The sequence below is a fragment of the Bombina bombina genome, chromosome 8 (genome assembly GCF_027579735.1).
Source record: "Bombina bombina isolate aBomBom1 chromosome 8, aBomBom1.pri, whole genome shotgun sequence".
Taxonomy (NCBI): domain Eukaryota; kingdom Metazoa; phylum Chordata; class Amphibia; order Anura; family Bombinatoridae; genus Bombina; species Bombina bombina.
In genome coordinates this window covers 230546182-230570482 of record NC_069506.1, presented here as the reverse complement: position 1 = coordinate 230570482, position 24301 = coordinate 230546182, and the positions used below count along the sequence as shown (strand labels likewise).

General features: G+C 38.0%; 1 protein-coding gene across 1 annotated transcript in view; it reads right to left on the bottom strand.

Annotated features, from left to right (window-relative positions):
• ETHE1 (ETHE1 persulfide dioxygenase) overlaps positions 1-23764 on the bottom strand; it is a 45055-nt gene extending 21291 nt beyond the window's left edge. The window contains exons 1-3 of the mRNA XM_053691209.1: positions 23606-23764; positions 19553-19697; positions 3750-3898 (exon numbers count right to left, since the gene is read on the bottom strand). Of these exons, the coding sequence (XP_053547184.1) occupies positions 3750-3898; positions 19553-19697; positions 23606-23698 (387 nt within the window). The 5' untranslated portion in view covers positions 23699-23764. The remainder of the gene's footprint in view (positions 1-3749; positions 3899-19552; positions 19698-23605) is intronic.
• Between the last annotated feature and the right edge of the window lie 537 nt (positions 23765-24301).

The window sequence follows — 24301 nt, the reverse complement described above, 5'->3', positions numbered from 1 at the left end:
CAGACGAATGATACTCTTCAGCCAAAAAGAAAGAGAGGTAGCCGTAGCTTTCTGACCCCTACGCTTTCCAGAAAAAACAATGAATAATGAAGATGATTGACGGAAATCCTTAGTCGTCTGCAAGTAAAACTTCAAGGCATGGACCACGTCCAAGTCATGCAACTTATGCTCCTTCTTAGAAGAAGGGTTAGGACATAATGAAGGAACAACGATTTCCTGATTAATATTCTTATTAGAAACAACCTTAGGAAGGAAACCAGGTTTGGTAAGTAAAACCACCTTATCAGAATGGAAGATAAGGTGAATCACATTGTAATGCTGAAAGCTCAAACTCTACGAGCAGAAGAAATAGCAACCAAGAACAAAACCTTCCAAGACAACCGCTTAATATCTATGGAATGCATAGGTTCAAACGGAACCCCTTGAAGAACATTGAGAACTAAATTCAAACTCCAGGGCGGAGCAATTGGTCTAAACACAGGCTTAAAGGGACATTATACACTCATTTTTTCTTTGCATATATGTTTTGTAGATGATCTATTTATATAGCCCATAAAGTTTTTTTTTTTAAATAAATGTATAGTTTTGCTTATTTTTAAATAACATTGCTCTGTTTTTCAGACTCCTAACCAAGCCCCAAAGTTTTATGTGAATACTGTCAGCTACCTTCTCCAGCTTGCTCCTGTTTGTGTAAAGAGTCTTTTCATATGTAAAAGGAGGGGGAGGGGGGCAGTATCTTATTTGCCACTTGCAGTGGGCTTTCCAGCTACGTTTTCAACAGAGCCAAACTGACAGCTTCTAAGTAAGTTTTTTAAACAGTTTTATACTGGATTTTTATATCAGTATCTGTGCATCTTATTCTTTATAGTAGTGTCTATTACATGCAGTTATATGAAAATGAGTGTATACTGTCCCTTTAATTCTGGTTAAAGCCTGACAAAAAGACTGAACGTCTGGAACATCTGCCAAACGTTTGTGTAGTAAAATTGACAAAGCAGAGATTTGTCCCTTTAACCCTTTAAGGACACAGCTTTCAGTTTGCTCAATTGTTTTATGACGGAAAAATTCCGTCATATGTCCTTAAGAGGTTAAGGAACTCGCTGATAAACCTTTCTCCAATCCTTCTTGGAGAAAAGACAGAATCTTGGGAATCCTAACCTTACGCCATGAGAAGCCTTTGGATTCACACCAAAAAAGATATTTACACCATATCTTATGATAGATCTTTCTAGTGACAGGCTTACGTGCCTGAATCAAAGTATCAAAGACCGCATCAGAGAATCCCCACTTAGATAAAATCAAGCGTACAATCTCCAAGCAGTCAACTGCAGAGAAATTAGATTTGGATATTGGAAAGGACCTTGAATGAGAAGGTCCTGTCTCACTGGGAGTTTCCACCGAGGAAGAGAGGACATGTCCACTAGATCTGCATACCAAGTCCTGCGTGGCCACGCAGGCGCAATTAGAATTACCGAAGCTCTCTCCTGTTTGATGCGAGCAATCACCCGGGGAAGGAGAGGAAACGGTGGAAACACATAAGCTAGGTTGAACGACCAAGGCACTGCCAAGGCATCTACTAGTTCGGCCTGAGGATCCCTCGACCTGGATCCGTATCTTGGGAGCTTGGCATTCTGTCGAGACGCCATCAGATCCAATTCCGGTCTGCCCCATCGGAGAATCAGTGAGGCAAATACCTCCGGATGGAGTTCCCACTGCCCCGGATGAAAAGCCTGGCGGCTTAAATAGTCCGCTTCCCAGTTGTCCACTCCTGGGATGTAGATTGCTGACAGATAACAAGAGTGGGTCTCCGCCCATCGAATTATTTTGGATACTTCTGTCATCGCTAAGGAACTCCACGTCCCCCCCTGATGATTTATGTAAGCCAGTGTCGTGATGTTGTCCGACTGGAATCTGATGAATTTGTCCGAAGCCAACGGAGGCCATGCCTGAAGCGCATAGAATATTGCTCTCAATTCCAGAATATTGATTGGAAGTAGAGACTCCACCGGAGTCCATACACCCTGAGACTTCAGGGAATTCCAGACTGCACCCCAGCCCAGTAGGCTGGCGTCCGTTGTCACTATCACCCACGAGGGTCTGCGGAAACAAGTCCCTTGGGACAGATGATCCGGCGACAACCACCAAAGAAGAAAGTCTCTGGTCTCTGGATCCAGACTTATCGGAGGAGATAAATTTGCATAGTCCCCATTCCACTGTCCGAGCAAGCACAGTTGCAGTGGTCTGAGATGAAAACAAGCAAACGGAATGATGTCCATTGCCGCCACCATCAATCCAATCACCTCCATACACTGAGCCACTGATGGCCGAGGATTGAACTGAAGGGCTCGGCATGTATTTAGAATTTTTGACTTTCTGACCTCAGTCAGAAATATTTTCATGTCTACAGAATCTATCAAGAGTTCCCAAGAAGGGAACCCTTGTCCGTGGAATTAGTGAACTCTTTTCTAGGTTCACCTTCCATCCATGAGTTCTCAGAAAGGACAACACTGTGTCTGTATGAGATTTCGTCAGCTGATAAGTTGACGCCTGAATCAAAATATCGTCCAGATAAGGCGCCACTGCTATGCCCCGCGGCCTGAGAACCGCCAGAAGGGACCCTAGAACCTTCGTGAAGATCCTGGGTGCTGTGGCCAACCCAAAAGGAAGAGCCACGAACTGAAAATGTTTGTCCAGGAAGGCAAACCTTAGGAACTAATGATGATCCTTGTGGATAGGAATATGAAGGTATGCATCCTTCAAGTCCATGGTAGTCATATATTGACCCTCCTTGATCACAGGTAAAATTGTTTGGATGGTCTCCATCTTGAAGGATGGAACTCTGAGAAACTTGTTTAGACTCTTGAGATCTAAAATAGGTCTGAACGTTCCCTCTTTTTTGGGAACCACGAAAAGATTTGAGTAAAATCCCTGTCCCTGTTCTAATCTTGGAACGGGACGAATTACTCCCATAGTAGAGAGGTCTTTTACACAACGTAAGAACGCCTCTATTTTTATCTGGTTTACAGACAACCGTGAAAGTAGAAATCTCCCTCTTGGGAGAAAATTTTTGAATTCCAGTTGATACCCGTTGGTCACGATTTCCAGTGCCCAGGGGTCCTGAACATCTCTTACTCAAGCCTGGGTAAAGAAAGAAAGTCTGCCCCCTACTAGATCAGGTCCCAGATCGGGGGCCGTCCCTTCATGCTGTCTTTGTAGCAGAAGCGGGCTTCTTCGGTTGCTTACCCTTGTTCCACCTCACTTTACCTCTTCCTATTACTAACACAGGCAAAGAGAATGACTGGAGGTGGAGGGAAGGGAGGAGCTATATATACAGCTCTGCTGTGGTGCTCTTTGCCACTTCCTGTTAGCAGGAGGATAAATCCCACAAGGATGAAAAACATGGACTAGTCATATCTTGTAGAAGTAACAATGCATTTTATACTATTATTATGACCATAGCTAGCCAAGTTGTCTGAACTAAAGCTCAGATTGGCTGCTCAAAATAAGGGAAATGGTGGTTTTGGCTATTTAAAATTAATTGCAGTAAAATGTTAATTTGTTTTATAAGCATTAAGACTTGGCTGATATGATATTCTATAGCAACCCAACAGAAATGTCTTGTAATTACAAGGTCTTTAAAATCCTTTTACATTTTCCTGATAATGTTAATCAAGCAGTTTTTTTCTCTCTTCAACCCTCCCTGGCAGCCATTAGGCTTAAAATATCTCTACTGCCCTTTTAATACTCACAAAGTTTCCAAAGTTTATGAGGTCTCCCTCCTGTATGTGGATGTCAGCGAGGGCACCACTGTCCTTGGCGATGACACTTTTACACCCAGGGAGTAACTTCTTCAGCGTCCCAGTTCCAGTGATGTGATCAGCATGGCAGTGGGTGTTTGCTGGAGAGAGAGGAAACATGGGGAAGAGCCAAAAAGTTAGGAATGTCTTTAGAATAGGTTTATGAATGTAAAACTGCTATGTTGTACATTAGTTACAGAACAAGTTTTTTTCTCCTCCTCCCATGATCTTCTGCAGATGACCCAACCATGGTATCCTATCCACGTCTTAGTTTCCTCTCTATCCTGTTTGCCAAATCAATCGAAAACCTATATGGGCTCACTTTATCAAGCCCTTTTCTCCCATTTGACTACATCATGAGACTGCCCTGTTCCCCACCAAACAGGAGGAGAATTTCAATCTCCCTGAACTCGCCCGACCATTGATTGCTGCCCGCCAGAAAGGAAGCCAGAACAGGGTGAATATGTACGCCACTGTCTGTCACAGGATGATAAATGGAGCCTTAAATGTTGTATAAACAGGGGCTACACTATATAGATTTGGTAAAATCTTACTCGGAACTAAAAACAGGGGCAAATAGCCAAATCATTTTAGGTGAACACAAGAGACAAAGCAAGATCAGAAACTGCTGAAATACTTCAGTTACCATTATTATTGACTTGCCTTTATCTGTAAATGATCTCCTTGATACTTTAGAGATGCGTAACATGTTCATCTTGACCTGTGCAGTTCATTATTTTCATTATAAAGGGACACTAAGCAGTTAAGCACTGCAATCATTTAAAACAATAATTATATTAGCACTATTCACATGATACTGCAAATAAAGAGCAGTTCAGGGACACACTTCTTGAAAAGCATGGTGGAATCCATGATCCTGGTCTCCTTTGTTGTGGCCAATTACGGACAGATGGAAATGAGTTTGATTACCTCAGAGTACAAATCACTGTATAAAATGTTACAGGCTCAAATTTCCCCATCCTTAAAGGGATATGAAACTCTTTTTTTCATGATTCAGATAGAGAATACAATTATAAACAACTTTCCAATTTACTTCTATAATCTAATATGCTTCATTCTCTTAGTATTGTTAAAGAAGCAGCCATGCACTACTGGGAGCTAGCTGAGCACACTGGGTGAGGTAAATATGCCCAGCCACCAATCAGCAGTCCCCTGAGCCAAAAAAGGATACTAAGAGAACAAAACAAAATAGCTAATAGAAGTAAATTGGAAAGTTACTTAAAATCACATGCTCTATCTAAATAATAAAATAAAAAATGTGAGTTTCATGCCCCTTTAAGTATGAAGAAGGAGCTTCAGTCTCTCTGGGAGGATGCAAAACAAGTACAAATTTCAAAAGATACTTTACACTAAAACAGGGAAAGAACTATGAAAGTATATTGTAATGTTTAATTTTCCTTAAAAAATTTGTGTGGAGATTAAGTTAAACGCATTATTAGAAGGACATAAAACCAATTTTGTATTTATGCAGGGCTCAAAATTTAGATTTGCCCACTAGTCATTGGCGAGTGGAAATTTAACTGTGGCGAGTGAAAGTTAGTGAGTGAATTTGAATCAAGATTTACTCACTGTGGGTGGGGTGTTGTAAGTAGCAAAGTTAGCACATTGAATTTGCAAAATGTACACTCCTACTGCAGCACTGACAAAAACACATTTTGGGCTATGTGCTAAAACTATTATCTGAAGGGATATTATATATCCATGAAAGGGCAAGGATACCTTATTCCTCTAGGGCTATTGGGACCCCATTACTGCTTAGACTGTTACGTCTGAGAGGGTAAACAGGGGCAGAGAGAGGGATTGGAGAGGAAAAGTGAAAGTGGAGAAGAAAGAGTTAAAGGGACACTCAAGTCAAAATTAAACTTCATGATTCAGATAGATCATGCAATTTTAAACAACTTTCCAATTTACTTCAATTAACAAAATGTGCACAGTCTTTTTATATTTACACTTTTTGAGTCACCAACTCCTACTGAGCATGTGCGTATATGCATTTGTGATTGGCTGATGACTGTCACATGATACAGGGGGAGTGGAAATAGCCATAACGTTGCAATTTATTTAACAAAAATCTACTATTCATTTGAAGTTCAGACTAAGTGCTATTGCATTGTCTTCTTATCATGCATTTGTTGATTATGCAAATCTACTGTATTGACTGGTCCTTTAAGAGAGAGTGGAGAGAAAATAAGAAATAGAGAAGAAAGGGTGTGAAGAGAAGATATTGCCTGAGCAAGAAGGGGGAAGGTAAAAAAGAGATTGAAGAGGGGAGGGAGTGGATAAAGAGTTAAGAAAGAACGAGAGATAATTATTAAAAAAAATAAACAGGTCTGCTATGATCTTCCATAACTGTCAGCACTCTGCATTCCCTCAGTTCAACAAATTATTTTTTCTATCCAGCTGTTGTCTTCCCCAAAACCCCTAGTTGATGTTGCTAAATGCTATGCACTTATTTTTGTTAATTTGTTACTGTATGTAGCATCATTTAGTTTGTTAAAACAATATTAAAAATGACTGCACAATAAGGTGTTTCACAATGGCTAAACATATGCAAAGGAAGGTGGAGTAGTGGGTGTGGTGTGGGGTGGACGGGTAGTGGGTGGGATCAGAAGTGGCTAGTAAAATTTTGCCCTGGCTAGTAGCTTAGGACTTGAAATTTTGAACCCTGATTTATGCATCATAAATAATTCACAGCAAAATAAATAAGCATTGTTTTGCATGTATGAGATACACATTTTAAAAAGCCTCTTGGATGTTGTTTGTTGCTTTGTTTGGCTAAATTATGGCAGATATAAATTAGCTCCTGCACATCAACCAATTACTGTGCACGGTGGAAGGTGCAATGGGATTGTCAGGTGAATTGTGAGGGCACTGTAAAACACAATTTATGCTTACCTGATAAATTTATTTCTCTAGTGGTGTATCCAGTCCACGGATCATCCATTACTTATGGGATATTCTCACTCCCAACAGGAAGTTACAAGAGGACCCACAGCAAAGCTGTTATATAGCTCCTCCCCTCACTACCATATCCAGTCATTCAACCCAAAACAAGCAGAGAAAGGAGAAACCATAGGGCGCAGTGGTGACTGTAGTTTAAATTTAAAAATAACCTGCCTTAAAATGACAGGGCGGGCCGTGGACTGGATACACCACTAGAGAAATAAATTTATCAGGTAAGCATAAATTGTGTTTTCTCTAGTAAGGTGTATCCAGTCCACGGATCATCCATTACTTATGGGATACCAATACCAAAGCTAAAGTACACGGATGAAGGGAGGGACAAGGCAGGTACCACTGCCTTTCTCCCAAAAATAGCCTCCGAAGAAGCAAAAGTATCAAATTTGTAGAATTTTGAAAAAGTATGAATCGAAGACCAAGTCGCCACCTTGCAAATCTCTTCAACAGAAGCCTTTAATTTTAAAGGCCCAAGTGGAAGCCACAGCTGTAGTAGAATGAGCTGTAATTCTTTCCGGGGGCTGCTGTCCAGCAGTCTCATAGGCTAAGCGTATTATGCTTCTTAGCCAAAAAGAAAGAGAGGTTGCCAAAGCCTTTTGACCTATCCTCTGACCAGAGTAAACAACAAACAAAGCAGATGTTTGTCAAAAATCCTTAGTAGCTTGTAAGTAAAACTTTAAAGCACGAACCACGTCCAAATTGTGTAATAGACGTTCCTTCTTTGAAGAAGGATTAGGACACAAGGATGGAACAACAATCTCTTGATTGATATTCTTGTTAGATACCACCTTAGGTAAAAACCCAGGTTTGGTACGCAGGACTACCTTATCAGAATGAAAAATCAGATAAGGAGAATCACATTGTAAGGCAGATAACTCGGAGACTCTACGAGCCGAGGAAATAGCTACCAAAAAAAGGACTTTCCAAGATAAAAGTTTTATATCTATGGAATGAAGAGGTTCAAACGGAACTCCTTGAAGAACCTTAAGAACCAAGTTTAAGCTCCATGGTGGAGCAACAGGTTTGAACACAGGCTTGATTCGGGCCAAAGCCTGACAAAATGCCTGAATGTCTGGAACATCTGCCAGGCGCTTGTGTAAAAGAATAGACAGAGCAGAAATCTGACAAACCTTTTTCCAAGCCTTCTTGGAGAAAAGATAATATCCTAGGAATCCTGACCTTACTCCACGAGTAACCCTTGGATTCACACCAATAAAGATATTTACGCCATATTTTATGGTAAATTTTCCTGGTGACAGGCTTTCGTGCCTGTATTAAGGTATCAATGACCGACTCTGAGAAGCCACGCTTTGATAAAATCAAGCGTTCAATCTCCATGCAGTCAGTCTCAGAGAAATTAGATTTGGATGGTGGAAAGGACCCTGAAGTAGAAGGTCCTGTCTCAGAGGCAGAGTCCATGGTGGAAAGGATGACATGTCCACTAGATCTGCATACCAGGTCCTGCGTGGCCATGCAGGCGCTATTAAAATCACCATTGAACTCTCCTGCTTGATCTTGGCAATCAGTCGAGGGAGCAGAGGAAACGTGGAAACACATAAGCCAGGTTGAAAGACCAGGGCGCTGCCAGAGCATCTATCAGAGTCGCCCTGGGGTCCCTGGACCTGGATCCGTAACAAGGAAGCTTGGCGTTCTGGCGAGACGCCATGAGATCCAGTTCTGGTTTGCCCCAGCGATGAATCACTTGTGCAAACACCTCCGGATGGAGTTCCCACTCCCCCGGATGAAAAGTCTGTCGACTTAGAAAATCCGCCTCCCAGTTCTCCACACCTGGGATATGGATAGCTGATAGGTGGCAGGAGTGAATCTCTGCCCAGCGAATTATCTTTGAGACTTCTAACATCGCTTGGGAACTTCTTGTTCCCCCTTGATGGTTGATGTAAGCCACAGTCGTGATGTTGTCCGACTGAAATCTGATGTACCTCAGAGACGCTAACTGAGGCCAAGCCTGAAGAGCATTGAATATCGCTCTTAGTTCCAGAATATTTATTGGAAGGAGAGACTCCTCCTCAGTCCACGATCCCTGAGCCTTCAGGGGAGTTCCAGACTGCACCCCAACCTAGAAGGCTGGCATCTATTGTTACAATTGTCCATTCTGGCCTGCGAAAGGTCATACCTTTGGACAGATGGACCCGAGATAGCCACCAGAGCAGAGAATCCCTGGTCTCTTGGTCCAGATTCAGTTGAGGGGACAAATCTGTGTAATCCCCATCCCACTGACTGAGCATGCATAGTTGCAGCGGTCTGAGATGTAAGCGTGCAAACGGCACTATGTCCATTGCCGCTACCATTAAGCCGATTACTTCCGTACACTGAGCCACCAAAGGTCGCGGAATGGAATGAAAAATCCGGCAGGAATTTAGAAGCTTTGATAACCTGGACTCCGTCAGGTAAATTTTCATCTCTACAGAATCTATCAGAGTCCCTAGAAAGCAAACTCTTGTGAGTGGGGATAATGAACTCTTTTCCTCGTTCACCTTCCACCCATGCGATCTCAGAAATGCCAGTACTACGTCCGTATGAGACTTGGCAATTTGGAAGTTTGACGCCTGTATCAGGATGTCGTCTAAATAAGGGGCTACTGCTATGCCCCGCGGCCTGAGGACCGCCAGAAGGGACCCTAGAACCTTCGTGAAGATTCTTGGGGCTGTAGCCAACCCGAAGGGAAGAGCTACGAACTGGTAATGCCTGCCTAGAAAGGCAAACCTGAGAAACCGATGATGATCTTTGTGTATCGGAATGTGAAGGTAAGCATCCTTTAGATCCACTGTAGTCATATATTGAACCTCCTGGATCATGGGTAGGATGGTACGAATAGTTTCCATCTTGAATGATGGAACTCTTAGGAATTTGCTTAAGATCTTTAGATCCAAAATTGGTCTGAATGTTCCCTCTTTCTTGGGAACCACAAACAGATTTGAGTAAAAACCCTGTCCTTGTTCCTCTTTTGGAACTGGATGGATCACTCCCATAATTAGGAGGTCTCGTACACAGTGTAAGAATGCCTCTCTTTTTATCTGGTTTGTAGATAACTGTGAAAGGTGAAATCTCCCTATGGGGGGAGAAGCTTTGAAGTCCAGAAGATACCCCTGGGATATAATTTCCAATGCCCAGGGATCCTGAACATCTCTTGCCCACGCCTGGGCGAAGAGTTAAAGTCTGCCCCCCACTAGATCCGTTACCGGATAGGGGGCCGATCCTTCATGCTGTCTTAGAGGCAGCAGCAGGTTTTTTTAGCCTGCTTACCTTTGTTCCAGGTCTTGTTTGGCCTCCAGACCGCCTTGGACTGAGCAACAGATCCCTCTTGTCTTGCATTAGAGGAGGTTGATGCCGCACTTGCCTTGGAGTTTCGAAAGGCACGAAAATTAGACTGTTTGGCCCTGGATTTGGACCTGTCCTGAGGAAGGGCGTGACCTTTACCTCCAGTGATATCAGCAATAATCTCCTTCAAACCAGGCCCGAATAAAGTCTGCCCCTTGAAGAGAATGTTAAGCAGCTTAGACTTTGAAGTAACGTCAGCTGACCATGATTTAAGCCATAGCGCTCTGCGCGCTTGTATAGAAAAACCAGAATTCTTAGCCGTTAGTTTAGTTAAATGAACAATGGCATCAGAAACAAAAGAATTGGCTAGCTTAAGTGCCCTAAGCTTGTCAAGTATGTCATCCAATGGAGTCGCTACCTGTAAGGCCTCTTCCAGAGACTCAAACCAGAACGCCGCCGCAGCAGCAGTGACAGGGGCAATGCATGCAAGGGGCTGAAGGATAAAACCTTGTTGACAAAATATTTTCTTAAGGTAACCTTCCAATTTTTTATCCATTGGATCTAAAAAAGCACAACTGTCCTCGACAGGGATAGTGGTACGCTTTGCTAAAGTAGAAACTGCTCCCTCCACCTTAGGGACTGTCTGCCATAAGTCCCGTGTGGTGGCGTCTATAGTAAACATTTTTCTAAAAATAGGAGGTGGAGAGAACGGCACACCTGGCCTATCCCATTCCTTAGAAATAATTTCTGTAAACCTTTTAGGTATTGGAAAAACATCAGTACACACTGGCACTGCATAGCATTTATCCAGTCTACACAATTTCTCTGGCACTGCAATTGTGTCACAGTCATTCAGAGCAGCTAAAACCTCTTGAAGTAGCACGAGGTGTTAAAGCTTAAATTTAAATGTAGAAATCTCAGAATCAGGGATTCTCCCTGAATCAGAAGCATCACCCACAGACTGAAGTTCCCCTTCTTCGGCTTCAGCATATTGTGAGGCAGTATCAGACATGGTTCTTAAAGCGTCAGTATGCTCTGCATTTCGTCTAACCCCAGAGCTATCTAGCTTACCTCTAAATTCAGGTAGTCTGGCTAATACCGCTGACAGTGTATTATCCATGACTGCCGCCATGTCTTGTAAAGTAAACGCTATGGGTGCCCTTGATGTACTTGGCGCCATTTCAGCGGGAGTCCCTTGAGCGGGAGTCAAAGAATCTGACACGTGGGGAGAGTTAGTCGGCATAACTTCCCCCTCGCTAGATTCCTCTGGTGATAAATTTTTTAAAGACATAATATGATCTTTTTTTGCTTAGAGTGAAGTCAGTACAATCTGTACACATTCTAAGAGGGGGTTCCACTATGGCCTTTAAACATAATGAACAAGGAGTTTCCTCTATGTCAGACATGTTTATACAGACTAGCAATGAGACTAGCAAGCTTGGAAAACACTTTAATTCAAGTTAACAAGCAAATATAAAAAAACGGTACTGTGCCTTTAAGAGAAACAAATTTAGTCAAAATTTGAAAAACAGTGAAAAAAAGGCAGTTACACAAACGAAATTTTTACAGTGTATGTAATAGGCTAACAGAGCATTGCACCCACTTGCAAATGGATGATTAACCCCTTAGTTAAAAAAATGGATCAAAAAAAACGACAGACTTTTTTTTAACAGTCCCAGCAAAATGTCACAGCTTTACTGTGGCTCCTACCTTCCCCAATAAACGTTTTTAGGCTCTTTAGAGATGTCCTGTAGCATGCAGGTGACTCTTGAGGAAAACTGGATCTCTCAGTCTGTAATTATAACTGCGCAAAAAAGCGCTAAAATAGGCCCCTCCCACTCATATTACAGCAGTGGAAAGCCTCCGGAAACTGTTTCTAGGCAAAAATACAGCCAGCCATGTGGAAAAAATTAGGCCCCAATAAGTTTTATCACCAAGCATATATAAAAAAAAACGATTAAACATGCCAGCAAACGTTTTATATAGCATATCTATAAGGGTATTACCCCTGGGAATAAGCATGATACTAGTCGTTATTAAATCACTGTATTCAGGAATCAGCAGCATTTTCTAGCATTTCCAATCCTAGAAAAACATAACTGCACATACCTGATAGCAGAGTAAACTGCACGCCATTCTCCCCCTGAAGTTACCTCACTCCTCAGACATGTATGAGAACAGCAATGGATCTTAGTTACAATCTGCTAAGATCATAGAAAACTCAGGCAAATTCTTCTATCTCTGCCTGAGAACAAATAGCACAACTCCGGTACTATTTAAAATAACAAACGTTTGATTGAAGTTAATAAACTAACTATTTTTCACCACTTTCCTCTTACTACCTCCATGCGCGTTGAGAGTTGCAAGAGAATGACTGGATATGGTAGTGAGGGGAGGAGCTATATAACAGCTTTGCTGTGGGTCCTCTTGCAACTTCCTGTTGGGAGTGAGAATATCCCATATGTAATGGATGATCCGTGGACTGGATACACCTTACTAGAGAAATAACGGCGAAACATGTCGGGTAGATTAGGGTCTTGGTGACAAGTCCTAGGAGCTCCTGTGTTTTTAGTTAGCCTTATGCTATCCTCCAATTACTGTAGTCATTGATACCAATATGTTCATAATTTATTTAGATGCTCGAACCTAACAATTTATGTTGTAAGTTTTACTTTACTTATGGTGGCAAATGTTTAATCCTGACTGAATCCAGGACAGGTATACAAATAACGTTAAAAACGCTACTAAGAAGGCATGATATAATTAATTGATTGTTTGATATACCTGAACTATAAAAAATTAACAGAGTGAGAAAACATACTATACAATATGAGAAAGTGACATAAGTGGGTTTTTTTACTGAAGCTAGGTTAAAGACAATTTTACCAAGTCAATAGACCTTAAGCAAGCAGATTTACCACAGATACACCCGTAATACGCATATATCTTGACTCTGACTGAGTCTAAAACAAATATACTAGTAACGGTAAAACGTTGCAAAGCGAGCATAACCAAATTAATTGACACTCTGAAATACTAATGAAACACGAATGTTCAGAGTATGAACACACACCTTCTAATATCGGTTAAAGTATAACATTACGCCAAAGTGATCAAGTACTTTTTTACTGAAGCTGAGCTAAAGATTATAATATTAGAGTCGATTTATCACAGAAGTATCTGAAATATGCATTTATTTTGTAATTTCTTCTAATTAACTTCAAACATGGGTAATACTTGAAACATTGTTAAAATACTCAAACTCTGACTAAACTCAAGATAAATATACTAGTAACAGTATAACGCCGGTAAATGAGCGTGACACAAATAACTGATACTACGCAAATATTTGAACAACATGACTGATCAGAGAGTGAATATATATTATCCAATAAAGGTTCAAACACAATACTAGATGTAAGTGATTTAATACTTCTATACAGTAACTGTACTGAAATGTACTATCAAGCCAATAGATCTTGAGCAGAACTGACTTACTATAGACAAATCTGCATTATATCCAAGATCCCCAATATGTGACAAGGTCATACATATACATCGAAATTTATTGAATTATTTACCCAAGCTGTATTATTGTAGATAATCATTTATGACACATCACAATGCATAAATTATAAGTATAGTATCTATAATATAATCTACTGGAGGATACTTAAGTGTAATTTTAAAATTATTTCCTATTTTACTGCATAACTATTAAAAGTTAAGTTTTATTATTCATCTCCACAAGTTTATAACAAGCGTTGTGCTTAATCAAATTTACTCATTGATCACCACCCAGAGTGCTTAGAAGTGTATTCTTTTTTAGAGTAAGTCCCTTCTTACTCTTACCAAACCTATAGTTGCTGTATGTATGTATGTATGTATGTATCTATCTATCTGGTCATAGGTGATATTCAGTTACTACATAAATATATCAGGATGCACTCCAGCCTCTCTGGGAGAGTAGAAGAACTATAATTTTCAGAGTTGTATTACAGGAAAGGTATGAAAAATAAAAAAAATCAAAATTAAAATTGCACTGCTTTTTTTTTTTTTTTTTAATTATGCATAATTAAACATTGTAAGGGGAATTAAATGTTGGTGCCGAGTCAATCATGGACAAGATGTGCATAGCTGCTAGTCATTGGCCATGTTCAGCAGCACACTGCCACTGTGGAGCTGCAAGAGTTAAACAGTTACGTGCAAGCAAATACTGAAATAATAAAATGCTCTAGCATATTATGGTATTTTATTACTGCTCTTTGTCGCTTTAACATGATTCAAGGCAAGACATTACCCAGATACATTTAGCTAAAAGAGCTTGTGGTCTAATTGTTGGCAAATTAACCTATTGCCATGACACATTTTAAAGGCTAGAAATATGCTCTCAGATTTCACCTTTCAGTAGGTGACTAGCCATATCTTCTTAAAATAAACAGCTTTATACATGTAACAGATTGCTGTGTGTATATATATATATATATATATATATATATATATATATATATATATATATATATATATATATATATATATATATATATACACACACACACATATACACATACATTCCAAAAGGTAATTTTAACTCTCTCATTTCCATGTATGAGTTTATTAAAATGCTACACCACAGATCACTAAATCTAAAATGTGAAAGTCTATAAAAAGTCAACGCTCTGTACCTTTTACCTGGCAGCTTTGTGGTACATTTTGGGCACACTTGGTAATAAATGGGTTAACAGTGCTAAAAATTACTGAGAAACATTGGAAAGCTCCAAGCATCTATTTATTATTGTTTTTTACGGTCTGTAAGGCTCTTATCTTATTTTAAAAAAGACAAAAACAAATATCCTGTATGTGATTAGAAGGTAAAGCAAATATTATTTAGTAATGAGGAACAGAGTCAGACAGATTCCTTCTTTATTTCAATGTTCCTAATCTGATGAAGACGGAGACACAACATAGATGTGATATATGTGGCCAAAAGTATGATTTTGTTTTTTTTTAGTAAAGTGGATCATCAAGAGAAAAAAAACTAAAAGATAAATTTATGACCTGAAGTGTTTTTCTCAATAGGCACAACGTGTTTTCTGTGTGCCTGCGATTTAAACCTATTACAGTTCTAGCAATAATCGTGTCTATTTGTTACTCATAAAAACGCAAGGACACACCAGAAATGGGAACATTTATTGCTGCTTACCCCCCGTGATGAAATGGTTGAATGGTGGAGACTTATCAAGCCTGGTTATGTAACTGGACATCTGAATTCCATTGTTTTTAATTCTGCACAAGGTTAGTGCCAAGAAAGGACTTGCTATAAAACCACCTCAGGAGTTCAGTTAGTCTAGTTTGTGTGTTGGTGTCTGCGGCAATAAAGGGGGCATTTCTGAGGAACCCTTCCCCAGAATTTCTGTTTTAATGATACAAATGCAGTTTACTGAACATATTTTTTATTTAGCAAATCACAGCAACACTGCCAACTCCAGTGTCTAGTCCATACAATATTAAGAATATACAATTGTAGACTATTTTAAAAAAGGCATTTTACCACCACATCATATACATTTATTGACCATTATAACTGCATTCCTGCATCAAGTTAGAAAGGACATGACATTTTAAATTAAATTAACCATTTTAAAAAGGTACAAAGTACTCAAGAAAGTAGCTGATAACAGGCAACTGTATTCAGGAGCAGCCTTTCAAGTGTTCACTCTTGACCCACCCACTTTGATGTCGATTTATTCTGTTGTCTCTTATTTAAATTTCAATAGCAAATACTGCAACATTGAAATGTTCAGTAAAGGTAGGTTTTTTTACCAGCTATTTCAGGTGATAAAATAAAAGGTAAAGGATCAGTTTGAAAACAGCTAGCAAAAATGGATAATTAGAAACACATTAAAGGGGAGACATTTTTACAGTATACTGTACCAATAAGAACAAACAAAATTGTAAATAAAATGTGTTACCTCCACTTCCCAGGCATCAACGGTTTATATAATTTTTATTATTGTGTAATTTTGAATGTATTGTGTAAAACAAACATTAAGTTGTAGATTGTACTCTAATATTTTCTACGCTTTAATTAATGTGTTTAATGGTCCATCTTATCTATTGTAGTACTTATTTGTTTGCAAACCACTACTTAACCTACTTTGATATTTTAAATAGATGATTTTGTCTGTAGAAACCTCCACCTACACAGAAAATCTGAGTTACAAACATTATCTGTAGAAAAGTTATGTAAACAGGATATGATAGCACTAATTACTCTCTTAGTGGGTGGCAGATGAGGGAGATTTATGTATCTGAAATAGATGACTGTGACCAGCCATAATTAGCATTTCAGTAACTGTTTAGACATGGATAACATTAGCAGGTCTGCTTTACTTGCAGACTCAGCAATTTCAGATACAAAAGTATACACAAAGGCACAATTTAAAAAATATTTAATACTTTTTTAGTAGATATAGCAATTAATTTGGAACACATTACAGGTAATATATTTTATAGTGTCCCTTTAAGATATATGTTAGGCTGATGGACTTTTTCTTGCATATTATGATCAAGGGAAAGTGTCACAAGACGTTTTATGTCTATTTTTTTGGTAACAAATTTTAGGTGTGGTTATCTTATCAAAAACATAAATAAAAATATGTTACCGTTTATAAACATATTCTCTCCCACCTAATCTCTGCAACACCCTTAAAGGTAAGGTAAAGTTTATATTTATTGACCTCATATATTTAAACTAAATATCAATAATAAGGTAGTCGCTAACTTTTTTTTTGCTTTACATTATTTATTTTACCAGTAATCCAATCTTTTTATATGCAACCGTTCTATTCAATCCTCCTCCCCCATGCCACTTCCATGTTTATCGCTGTTATTACAGGAAGCGTTCTCACCCCTTTGTCGTCGTCAGGTCAATGCGCGTTCACAGAGGCACTATCTTATGCGCATGCGCAAATTCACCCCGCTGCCAGATACATTGTTGCGATTATAAGCGTTTAGTCATTGATCTTGTTAGTTACTTTCATCGCAGGCAGCAACATCAATAAATTTTTCTGCGCTCCGTTTTGAAATTGATTTCTTTGATCTCTCCAAGTAAGTAAAGTATAATAATAACACATACCAAAATCGTAAATTCTAGAATTTTTTGATTATTCGTTTTTTGATTATTAGTAATAGCATATTTTGCAGATTGACATCCTATTTCAAATACAACAATATTTTTGCCCAAAAAAAAACAGTGATTCTTTACATCGCTGTTCATTCTACACATCAGGAGCTTCATATCTAACCAACACTTGCGGCGCGATCTTTGAAATGGTTAGAAAGAATCAAACTAAGTGATCGCTACACCGCTAGCACTGCGCATGCGCTACTCGCGAACGAGCACAGTTTGAAGAGGCTTGAGTCTAGTCCAGCGCATGCGCTCAATTGGCGAGTGACGTCGGGATTGATGGGCTAAACCCCTGAAGGGGAAAATGCCGATTGGATGGTAATATAGAAAGCGGATGTCAATCAAATAAAGCAAAATGTCGGGCGGACGAAATATTGTACACAGGACAAAGTTTAAAAAGGTACAGAAAGGTAGATTTAGGCGGGATATTTGTGAATTGATGAATGAAACTTATGTTTATTTTTTATAATCGTACAAATAGCGTTAAGTACTGTTATCAACTTTACCTTACCTTTAAGAAGTTACTTACATACAAAAAGGTGTCACTGCAGCCAGGTTTTGAATCACTGATAACTACCGCTCTAGCATCTTTTGGCTTTTATGGTGTCGCTACAAAATAATTCTTGTTTACTCATTCCCTGCACTTATATTATGGTTTTACCCTGCCTATCCTGCTCCGTTTCCATATTCTGCCTACAAAACAACAGTTTGTTTTGGAACTTATGAACTGATATACAATTATAAAATATATTTTACCTCACATTTTCCTCAATAGCAACATCCCACTGTCAAGAGAATTTAAGCATCCAATCAGGATGCTTGTCCCAGGACTTGCAACAGAGCGTGCATCTGGTATGTGCATGTAAAGTTATTTTATTGCCATCTTTAGTTTAAGGGAGTTTATTATAAAATCTTGCACAATTTCAGTAAAACCACATAAGACTACAATAAAGCAAAGTGTGAACTCAGCACTGAATAATCTGACTGGCTGTTTTTACTATTCAAATAATAAAAAAGAGTAACTGGTGTGCTGAAGAAATATTGAGGTAAAATATCTTCCCTTTTTTTACATAGAGATGTTTGTGTGGTATTTTCGTGGCAGCTTTTTACAGTTACACTGCATCCCTTTTCAAGTGATTTAGCATATGGGCTACGTACCTTTAAAAGGGATAGAAAAGTCAAAATTAAACTTGCATGATTCAGATAGAGCATATCATTTTAAGACACTTTTAAATTCACTTCTATTTTAAAATGTGCTTTGTTCTCTTAGTATCTCTTGTCGAAAAAGAATATGCACATATCCTTCACCAGTGGGAGCTAGCTACTAATTGGTGCCTCTTGTGATTGGTTCACTAGCTGCCAGTAGTGCAGTACTGTATTTTCAGCAAAGAATTAAAAGAGAATGAAGCAAATTGGAAAGTTGCTTAAAATTGTATGTTTTATCTAAATCATGAAATACAATTTTGGGGTTTCCTATCCCTTTAATTATAAACTTTAAGTACAAAACAAAAATTATTTGAGGAACAGAAGTAGAAGGAAATAATGTCACAGTTATTATGATACTGGCCCATAATGCAGAGAGCTGTGAACAGATAAGTAAGCAGCCGGAAGCCTAATACCAAGATAAATATGTGCCAAAACAGATTCAAAGGGATATGAAACCCAACATTGTTCTTTCTTGATAGATCATCCAATTTTAAACATCTTTCCATTTTACTTTTATTATCTAATTTGCTTTGTTCTCTTGCTAGCCTTTTTTTTTTTAAAGAATACCTAGGTAGGCTGAGGGTCAGCACAGAACTCCTGGGGGCTAGCTGCTGATTGGTCTCTGCACATATATACCTCTTATCATTAGCTTACCTGATTTGTTCAGCTAGCTCCCAGTAGAGCATTGCTGCTCCTTCACAAATCATTTGTAAAGTTGTTTAAAAGTCTACGCTCTATCTGGATCATAAAACATGGGTTTCATGTACCTTTAATAGGAGGTAGCTTCATGGTCACACTAGGTTATGACTTTGCTATAATCAGAGGGTGGATCAGGACCTAAAAGATATAATTGACTACAACATTACAGCCAAGGTAATATTTTGGGAGTGACTCCATGCCTATCAGACAGGAAATGCAAGACAAACTAGAGCACATGAAAATGTTTTGTTTATTTCCAGGAATATCAGAAACTGAGTTCACATCTAAATGATCATGATTTGTATTAGATAATGCCTTACATTACATAATCTTGTCATATTTGTCACTTTGTCACTCCCATTACTAAGGTAAATGGGAATGTTGCTAACTGCAATACTCTCACCTGCATAGACCATTTTGAGGCCAAGATCTGTAATGATTTTTGCATCTCGTTTAGCCGTTTCCAGCACAGGGTCTATCAACACTGCTTCTTTAGTGGCTTTATCTGCAAGTAGGTAGGTGTATGTGCAACTTACAGGCTCAAACAGCTGCAGGAAGAAAGATAAAAAGAGTTGGTAATACAAAAAACAGGGGTGCCAGCTTAATTATGTATTTGTGTGTTTTAATATGTATACTGTATCTTATGACACTGCATAACATGATGCTTAGAAATATAAGGTGATAAACAGAAGGATTACTAGAGCAGAGAGGGGAGACACCATATCCGGGTGCTAGGTGATTAACGTCAGAAGAGAAGATGGGACAGCGCATACAGTTTACACTGACAGCTCGAGAGGGCAACGAGTGGATGGCTGGAGTTATAGAGACAGAAATTAAAGCTAAAAAAGATAAAACAATGGCTCCTGTGGCAAACAGCCGATAAAAAAAAAAACCTTTTCAATTTACTTCTATGATCAAGTTTGCTTCATTCCTGTGATATTCTTTATTGAAGGAGCAGCAGTGACCTACTATGAGCATTCTGAACACATCAGTAAGCCACAGACAGGAGGCAAATATTTGTAGCCACCAATCAGCAGCTAGATTAACATTGCCTGAGCCTACCTCAGTATGCTTTTCAACAATGGCTACCAAGAGAACAAAGCAAAACAGATAATAGACGTAAATTGGAAAGTTGTTGAAAAGGACATGCTCGATTTGAATCATGAAAAAAAAAAAAAAAAAAAAAGGGTTTTCAAGGACCTTTAAATATTTTTTGATTACTAAATTATTGCTAAATGCTTTTAAAGGGCCACTCAACAACAAAATTGTTATTATTTAAAAAGATAGATAATGCCTTTACCATCCATTCCCCAGCTTTGCACAACCAACATTGCTATATTAATACACTTATAACATTTAAATCTCTAAATTTCTGCCTGTCTCTAAGCTTCTATAGACAGCCTCTTAACACATGCTTTCTTATTTGCTTTTCATAACAGGAGACTGCTAGTTCATGTGGGCCATATAGATATCATTGTGCTCTCTCCCGTGAAGTTGTGGCACTGCACTAATTGTCTAAAATGCAAGTCAATAGATAATAAATAAATAGTCATGTGATCAGAGGGCTGTCAAGAGAGACTTAGACACAAGGTAATCACAGAGGTTAAAAGTATATTAATATAACCATGTTGGCTGTGCAAAACTGGGGTGGGAATAAGTAATACAAGGGATTATCTAACTTTTTAAACAATAACATTTTTGTAGTTGACTGTCCCTTTAACTGAAATGCAACAATATGCCTTTCAAATTCCACTTGTCTACAATGTGTCACTTTACAGGGACACTGCAGTGCAAATACTGAATGCTCTTATTTATTACAGCACATTAATTTAAAACAACCAACTCTGCAAGTGTGTGTTTTAACATATTCAAAGGGGTAAACACATTGTTAAAAAAAACTGCTCGGGAGCCAGAGAAAACAACTGTCTTACTGGCCATGTCTGCTCTGCACCAGCAGTTCTCCCAGGCTCACAAGCAGTACTTTAACTATGTGTTTAACCCACCTGAAGAGGTTAAAAATATATACTCTTGCAGGGTCAGTAATTCTAAAATGACATTCTCCAATAAATAATGGCATGTCATTTTGTCTCTACAGTGTCCCTTTAAATGTAGACAAATCTCCAAATGGAACAGGTTTCTAGGAACTAGTGATTTATAGGAGTGTCTGACCTTTTACATTTACATATTGCTATACTGAAATATACTTTTCCACTTTGTAAGTAAAAAATGGACTAATATATATATATATATATATATATATATATATATATATCTCAATGATAAAAACAGCACTTTTGATCATAACCCCACATGTGGTTCAATCAAAATAAGTGAATCATTTATGCACAAGAAAAGATATAATTAAATCATGACTAGCTGCATCTCTAGTATCTGATAAGGACCACTGCTATAGATTTAAACACTTATAGAGAAATAATATTTGCTCAAGAAAATATTTGCTTCATCCCCACTGTATAAAAATGCCTCTTTATTTGGGTGTCATCTCTACAACAGATGATTTAGGGCTGTGTGTAGCCTGAAATGTTGCTGTTTTCCATTGTGGAGCGGACTCCCAAATAAAGATACTTATTGCATTTTATACAGTGGTCCTGAAGCAAATATTTTCTTTAGCATTTTATTATTTTGGGTAAAGCAGACCCCTATACAACGTGCACAGGGTCTGTATTTTGTGAATTTGGTGTTGTCATGTAACTATTAATAATTTAATATTTGCTGGCAGAGGTGGGACTTCACTCGCCACTATATAACACCACAATAATGAATGCTCTGGTAGTATGACTTGGGAAACTCCATTAAGCACATAAAAGAAGAAATATTACTTGTGTCATTGACATTACACACTTGTGAAACCTATCCAAGGACAGGATTTGCATACAGGGGAAGAGGTTATGACTCAACCTCCCCTCATTGGATAACCTCACTAGCACTACTAAATTACCACACTTCCTTTAGACAGACCCAACTTACCCCATATCCTGAAAAACTATAAAAATAATAAAATAGATATTTTCTGTGTGCAACCTCCCTTTATTCACTGGCACATATCTATACTCAGATCATCTATCTAGAAGTACTTTAGATCATTAAATGTAGAACCCTTTATAACATTTCCCATTTGCTATAAAAGGTAATTTGCAAATCACTTCAAATTAACCTATAATTTGCTTATTTCAAACAAACCTTGCATTTACCATTCTTCAAGGATGGTAACGAGGACATGAAACCCTTGTTAGGAGACATATATATATATATATATATATATATATATATATATATATATATATATATATATATATATATATATATATATATATATATATATATATATATATATACATACATACATACACACACACATATATATATATTATACACACACATATACATATAAATATATATATATATATATATATATATATATATACACACACACACATATTATACACACACATATACATATATATATAGATAGATATATATATATATATATATATATATACACACACACATATGTATATTATACACACACATACATATAAATATATATATATATATATATATATATATATATATATATATATATACACACACATATTATACACACACATATACATAAATATATATATATATATATATATATATATATATATATATATATATATATATATATATATATACACACACATATATATATTATACACACACACACTGTAGATCAGTTTATACCTTTTTAACATGTAAATAATGAGCTTTGACAAACACATAAGAATATAAGATACAATAAGTTATACCAATAACTAGTATCAAAATAATATTTGTCACAGTTAATTATACTGTAACTTGAAAACGATTAAAGTAAAAATTTGTTGCTGAATCTAAAATTGGTTTAGGAGGTTATTTATTTTACAAAACAAATGTTTTGCGCTAAATTAAATGATGTTTGTCATATGTGTGTACTCTGGCCCCTATCCACTGTATATTCTAAAGGATTTGTTGAACAATATAGATATTTTGTTTTCCTTTTATGCACATTATAGAATTACCTGTATTTCTAGTCAGCAGTTAGTAACCAAACGTTTTTTCTTTTTATTTATAATGGATCACAATTTAAGACAAAATGTGATCACAGAAGTTAACTGGAGTCTTATTATTATGATTATTATTCTTGTACAAGCTGAATCGAAAAAAAAAAATGTGTGTGTTTAATGCCTCGTGTATATCAGGCATCTGGAGTCCTTTCATAAACAGCAGACACTACAGAGAACAAACATTACAGTGTAAGTGCATTTATCAAGGGACAGGAAGTGGTGGGAAATACGTAAGACCACTTTGTCAGCCAATAGTGTCCGCGATCAATTAGGAAGACACTGGCTGATCTAAAGCTCTATAGTGCAAATATCTTAATCTGTATGATAATGTCATGTAATTTACTCACCTGCCTGAAAATGAGCCCTTTGCTGGCTGCAGCCATGGTGCCGTATGACCGACTCTGTCCAATCGCTAAGCGACTCGCAACTGTGCCCAGCATTTCTGTACTCCTGTCACCCGGATAGTGTGAGCGCACGCGCCTCTGACTAGTCACCAAAGCATTGCCGCACCCACACACAGCTCGGCCAATCACAGTGCAGAGGGAGGAATTGCAGCCTTTTACAATTTCGTTGCCGCGCTACAAAACATTCCTCAAAAGGAACTAAACCTATCAGGATATGTAAATAGCAAAGTGGGTTGGGAAGACAAAAATGTAACCTTGAGATAAATGACAGTCCCACAGAGATTACAATATCATTGTCCTCCTGTCATGGACTCAAACTGTGGCAAAAAGTGTGCGATTATATTATAAACTTAATTTGAAAATATAATTATAAAGCTGCAGAAAACTATCAAAGGAAAGATAAAAAAAACAAAAAAATGCTTATTTCTCTGCCACAGTATTCTGAGGCTACTTGTTTATTGCTTAGGTGTTGTTGCAGGTGCAGCTGTGTTGAATTATTGACGTTGTTGGCACAATATGTCGATTGTTGCACCAGCAATATTCCCAATGCACTAATCAATAATGATAGTGGTCAAGAGCAGTTTATTTAAAGTAAAGGGTGACAAATTATTACCCCAAGGGTGTGCAACCATTTGAAAT